Below are 6,000 nucleotides of genomic sequence, written 5' to 3' on the forward strand. Positions count from 1 at the left end.
CCGACCGAAACGAGCAAATGGGAAGTCCGATCCTGCTACATACTATCCGGCGAATTGACTGCTTTGTACGAGAGCTCCCCGCCCACACGGCTTCGCTACAAGAAGAGCTCGCTCTTATTTGAATGGGCACTCATTCTAGGGGAGAATATTTGGCAGAATTTCCACCGTTTTCACTGGATAGCTACAGCCCTACCCAACAGCTGTTAGCGACGGCAGGCAGGACTACCTACCAAAGATGCGATATCCGATTAGTGGTAATCGTAGAGGTATTGGTAATGCGACTGTTTCTTTGTTCCTGACTTTACCTAAACACCCACAGCAAAAAGTATAACTGAGGCCGTGTTTCGTCACGCCAGCCACTTCTGTTAGGTTAGCTATGGGTGGGCGGCCACAAGCGGGGACACTTGCGCCTGTTCTAATCACATCTCTTCACATATGGTATCACGCTCACATTCATTTGATTGTCGAGATAGATTCGATGATAGGCATCGGCCAGAGAGGTTGCTGTAGCTGGCTGCCGACAAACCAAATAGCGTTAGCGATACGACGATGCTGGCAAAAGCGAGCCGGACAGAAAGCCCGCCTGTTACGTTTCCATTGATGAGAGACGGTTTCGCGTTGCCAGTCAACGTTTGGGCTACGGGCGCAGCCATCTTGAATAAAGGGAGAGGGCCATAACGGAGCAGCCAATGGAGGAGCGACATTTAAATACGCGCATGGCTACTCTTATTCGATTCCAGCGCTAAACAGGCCATCGTTGAGTGAGATTTGGCGAGCGCGCGGAAACGACGATAAGCGGAACAATCGATAAGACAGATACGCTGAAAAGGAACGATAGATAAATTGATATTGAAAACACTAGTAAACTGCAAGACATGCCGTGGCAATAAAGTTAAGTAGATTAAGGAAAAAGCTGAATAGAATTTAGTTATCAGAGACGAGAATATATGCTGGATTGTAAATATGTTAACAAAGTAGCAACCGTATCATCAGAAAATCCGTTTAATGTTAAGCTGTTTTGAGCTACTCCTAACCAGTAAATTCAGATTCAGAAGTTCTAATTAGCTCTTTTCAACCATATCCTAATTCGGTACATTCAGACAAAGACACGAAGTAATACCGAATTAAAACTGCACGTTATTCCTTCAAGCGTTTCGAAAGAGGGACAAAGTTAATGGTTTCTATTTGTCTCTTTCTGTCTATTCAAATAAAGCTCTTGCAATTAACAACGAAGCGCTATTATTTGGTTTATTACTTGCGAGATCGATCGGTACGGACATCTAATTGCCTAGAATTACATCTACATGCCTAAAAACACCTGACTAGACAACGTCATTATTACCAGCAAACAGCAGTCCTTGTTCTACTTAATACACCCATTCCTTTTCAGTAACATCGGGTCTATGGGGTTACCGTTTGGCCGAGATCGAGCCGCACAATATGAACCATCGATTGTCATTTCGCAGCCGAAATTTAGCTACCCTAGCCACTGCAATGAACAGAGTTCATTAGAGTTGTGCTAACGATATTGAAACAGTTGGTCTGCTTTGTCCGCCATATAACATGGCTACATGTTAAATTTCATCAAGAGGTCTCTCATTGCACGCTTTTCTATTTTATGAGAAATTAAAAAATATCTAATACTAGAAACTGATCTTACAACTGATTTTGAAGTTTACTGAACGTGACACGCCTTTAAATAAAGGCACGTAATTAAAACGACCTATTTTGGCAGGTTTGGTGGTTCTCTTTCAGGCGCAAAAAGAGACCTCGAGTATATTTCCATACTCGAATTTGAGAAGATGGATCAAGTCATTATACGGTTATTTAGTTAGGATTTCAGGTAGTTGATTCGGCCTTTTATACGTATATAGCCACGTCGACAAGGTCCTGTATTATTTGCATAAGTTTTATGCTGCTATGACAAGTGATTCAGCGCCTGCGTCTTTGTTCAGAATAACTATAAACAAGCTTAGCCTTAACATCTGTCGTAATCTAGATACGATGTCATGATAGGATAAGGCGTACTCCTAGGCGTCTTCTCTTATTTAGGTAAATTATAGCGCCCTGTAAGCAACTCAGGTTCGAAAATTCTGTGGTTACGAACGAATTGATGGAATGATCTATAAAACGGACGAATAATATATAGGAAATAATAGAAAATAAGGAAAGTCATTCAATAGACACTAGAGCGGACAAAAATCCCACTGAAAAGTCGAACGGTAGACACGTTAACTAGCTGGAAGCCTGAAGTAGCAGGCAGATCCAGTACGTCCACTTAACTGGCCATTCTGTGAAGAATTACGTGTCGCACCACAGCGTCACATCACCAATGTCGAACATATTAGTAGATAAGATAATCAACTTACGAATTTGTCTAAAAATTAGATGGCCGACCTTTCGGACAACAAAAAACGGCATTCTATAAAATATTTCGATTACATTGTATAAACTTAGACGTTGGTAATCGACACACAGTTGTTCGTTTAACATAAACAATTTTTTATCACAATGTAACGTTGGCAAATATTCAACGTTTGTGGTAACTTGACAGACCTTTTATCGTTATCAGTCAATCATCAGTTTGCTCAGCCTTTCGCAATTTGCTAGCCTTAAGCTTCTGCTATAAAGGTTAGACAACAAATTATTTTCCGGCATTCCCTCTATATAAAAATAAGCGGTATGTATTATAACGATGTAACTTTGTTAACAGCCTATGTTTATTAGGTCCCTTAGTTTTGGCTGAATTTTTTCGTGCCATCGCGTTTGCGGCAGGTGAGCTGCTCTCCTAATAATGGCTCACGTGGATATTTCTTCATCTACGCTTGTAGAAGAGCAAATGACTGTAACTTCCACTTGTAGCTGGTCAAGATGTGCAACGTACTTGAGTACATCCAATCACAAATGTTTCAGTTTAGCGTTCTGCTAGAAAGACTGTCTCATATCTACCGCAAAACTGAATGATAAGAATGCACCTTGTTCAAGTATGCGAGTTCGTCATTGTGTAAGCTGTCATCAAGGACTCGTCATATTTCTCTCAAAATACACCTTAACTACCAGGTTGTCAATTCGTTCAATACATTGGGTTCGTCTAGAAAAGAGGAAACAGATGTTTCCTCGTAGTGAACGAGGAGATATTCAAGTCTCAACTATGTTTGCTGGCAGCAGATAATAATGAAAAGTTGGTGCTTAAAGTTGGCCGCTCCGGACGACCATCGCTTTTTTAAATTTCCAGAGGCCAAAACTTCTACGAAGTGTAACTTCGAGTAAATGACGGTTTGTGTTCGATACGAGTTTGGACAGGCTACTGCCTCGATGGCTCCCCCGATATTTTTCAAGGTTCGATCGTTGACTTATGCCCCATGGTTTCTCAAACGATGGCCAAGTGCATCGTATCACCTAACAGTGTTTACGTCTCACCTATTGGTTGATACATTATTGCATTACGTTGGTAAATACAAGTGTCTTAAAGAGGTGGACAAGCACAAATCTTGTATATGTATATACTTTTTTCTGCGGTGATTGCCATAACAATACATATAGCAATGAATAGATGAACCAGCTCGTATAATAGGCACGTTTCAATTTCTACTGTTGATTTGCAGATGGCAAAATTCGGTCGCTTTGTTTTGTTGGCTCTATTCGCATTGGTACTATACGAGCAATGCATGGCCAACGTAGAACAGCTGGTCCAAGTGTTTGAAACCGTTGTCGACCTACTTGCGGCCTCAGACAAGGCATCCAAGTTGAAGGTAACAGACCTAACTATTATACAAAGGGCTAATCAATTAGTATTTAGAACTGTCAGCCTTCGAAACAGGTGAACTGTCGAACCTAAGCCAGTATGCTAGCTAACCTAACTTTAAATTGATCATGGTAACAACGTAATAGTGGTTCTTCGTTTTTTTGCTACTACAACTTACAGCTTTCACTAAATTGGTCAGATTCTTTAAAACGAGCCTTTCATTTATTGTTTTAAGATGTACCTATTTAATAACAAGCACGTATACTAGCTCTCTTCAAGTATTTCACTTCAACCACTCGTAGAATAAAACATATGAATAGAATTTTCAAATTTCCTACCTAAATTCATTAAAAGTTCGGTTCTTGTACGCAGGGAAAACCTTGAACGTTTTTAACGTGGTTATTTTTCTCCCAATCCTGTTCGTAGGAGGACATGCATCTAGCTCGACCTTGCTTAGACTCCTTAGTAATGAAAACAAATGAAGACACACTAGATCAAGTTCTCAAGGGGATGGTTCCATTAGCAATGAAGTGCGGCACTGAACTGATGAAAGAAGGACAAGACAAAGAGAAGAAAAAGAAGGTTTTTATAGATTGCCTCAAACAGCAGTCTGGTGATTTTCTTGAAAGCCTACCTGACAGAGAAAAAGATGCTTTTGAGGAAGCCAATAACTGCATAAAAGCTATCTTTACCGATATGGAGTGAGATAGAGATTAGTTAGTTCGGTGTCATCCTGGTCAGATCGCTCTATCTGGTCACGGTCCTATCGAAAATGTCGTCTTCTAATAAACGAACTCAATCCTATTTCGTCAATAAATGCTGTTTTTTTTGCAATCGTCAAGGCTGAATGTTTCATATGGCACTGTGCGATTATGATACTGTTAACAAAAACAGTAATTTTTATTATGATGATTTCGGTACCAATGGCTCTAGATAATTTTAGATAGAATAGGACCGGTAGCGACATCGAGTAAAATTTAGTGGTAATAGAGATGTCACTTCATTTCTGTATAGCTATATCGCAGAATTATCTGCTGTTAACATGGTTTTATGGTAGTATTTCTAGTAAAGAATATCGTTGCTCTACCTTACCTTCTACCCTCAAGTGTAGACAAAAGAACTACTTTCGGATTGTTTTAGGCCTTCCCTAGAAACTGGTTCAGAAAAAGTCGACGGCCAGATATATTGTGACCAAATAGGACTCGGGCCCTTTTCACGTGATTGAATTGACTACAAATCGAAATAGTGTATAAACGTGTAAAGTGAACTTCTTGTACATCAATAAATAAAAAGCTATGAATGTCTATAGTTTGATTGAACTATAAACATTCATAGCTTTTCTTATTATTTTTATTACTACCACGAGTAATTATGACGTATTAAATATTTTGCAAGAAACTATCTCAAATACGCTATGTTATACAATTGCAATATCACTGTAACAAAAGACTTAATTTTGATGTTCATCATTCTCTATGGCCTGTTACCTGATCATTTGGAGATGTGTGTTCGGTCCACTATGCCAATAATCAATCTATTCTAATTCACCACGATGCTTTCTACATGCATGTACTCCATGCAGATGTCGTGAGGAAGATGTCAGTTTCAACACGTATTAGTTTTACGATACGCGGTTCCCTCTGGCCGCGTTTGGATAGATTGCAGTACAAGCGAATGGTTCGTCCTATGGAGTATTTTGAATTCAAGAGATTCAAATTTCAAAAATATTTTTACCAAAATGATTCGTGTGTTTTATCACGCTGTGGTTATTTTATTGGTAAGCTCAGCTTCCGCACTTATATATATATATATATATATATAGAGACATATCGAAAAGAGTCAAGGAAATAATTTCTACAAACTGAAAATAAGCGCCCGCTATAACAGCTAATGTTTCAACTAAAACTTAGTGTATCCATCACATCCGTTGTTTTTTTGCCATATTCAGCCTAAAGCCATGGTACAGGCTAGCCAAAATGGATCCGCCAACGGTAAGCCTTTTTTTTTTTTTAGCATTGCTATGACACTTTAGCAGTATTCACTTAGCGAAATGTACGATTTCATAATCTAACTACCCGGCGATTTTCAGTTTGTCAAACTGGAAACAGTGTTTTCTTCACAAGATCATACTATAGCGAGGTAACGCACATCGCGATGTCCAACAAAAATCCTGCTTATGTTACCTACAAGTAAATATTCTGGTGGGCTGGAATTTTCGTACAACTGCTGATTTTTCGAAGTGCGATTGGTTCTGT

At 39.4% G+C, this 6,000-nt stretch overlaps 2 protein-coding genes across 4 annotated transcripts in view; one reads left to right on the forward strand and one right to left on the reverse strand.

The window, feature by feature from the left end:
• Positions 1-586, reverse strand: part of ATP7 (copper-transporting ATPase 1) — a 43,367-nt gene extending 42,781 nt beyond the window's left edge. Inside the window, exon 1 of the mRNA XM_022843484.2 lies at positions 452-586. The gene's annotated coding sequence lies outside the window, so the exon portion shown is untranslated. The remainder of the gene's footprint in view (positions 1-451) is intronic.
• Positions 587-2,651: 2,065 nt separating this feature from the next.
• On the forward strand, positions 2,652-4,562 carry LOC111266209 (uncharacterized). 3 transcript variants are annotated; one of them, XM_022843494.2, is made up of 3 exons: positions 2,652-2,680; positions 3,606-3,752; positions 4,172-4,562. In XM_022843494.2, exons 2-3 carry the CDS (start codon positions 3,606-3,608, stop codon positions 4,448-4,450), a joined length of 426 nt encoding a protein of 141 aa, XP_022699229.1. In that variant the 5' UTR covers positions 2,652-2,680; the 3' UTR covers positions 4,451-4,562. The 3 variants fall into 3 exon arrangements, with proteins under 3 accessions (XP_022699229.1, XP_022699230.1, XP_022699227.1); XM_022843495.2 differs by lacking the exon at positions 2,652-2,680 and adding an exon at positions 2,695-2,775; XM_022843492.2 differs by lacking the exon at positions 2,652-2,680 and adding an exon at positions 3,002-3,339.
• The last annotated feature ends 1,438 nt before the right edge of the window (positions 4,563-6,000 follow it).

This window comes from Varroa jacobsoni, unplaced genomic scaffold (genome assembly GCF_002532875.2).
Source record: "Varroa jacobsoni isolate VJ856 unplaced genomic scaffold, vjacob_1.0 scaffold_1063, whole genome shotgun sequence".
NCBI classification, from domain to species: domain Eukaryota; kingdom Metazoa; phylum Arthropoda; class Arachnida; order Mesostigmata; family Varroidae; genus Varroa; species Varroa jacobsoni.

Bases quoted from the DNA above. Each gene is read 5' to 3' on its own strand.
- LOC111266209 (XM_022843492.2), top strand. From the start codon at position 3,271: ATGACGGTTTGTGTTCGATACGAGTTTGGACAGGCTACTGCCTCGATG. The intron at 3,340-3,605 runs GTTCGATCGTTG...GTTGATTTGCAG, and splicing joins CTCCCCCGATATTTTTCAAG to ATGGCAAAATTCGGTCGCTT. The intron at 3,753-4,171 runs GTAACAGACCTA...TCCTGTTCGTAG, and splicing joins ACAAGGCATCCAAGTTGAAG to GAGGACATGCATCTAGCTCG.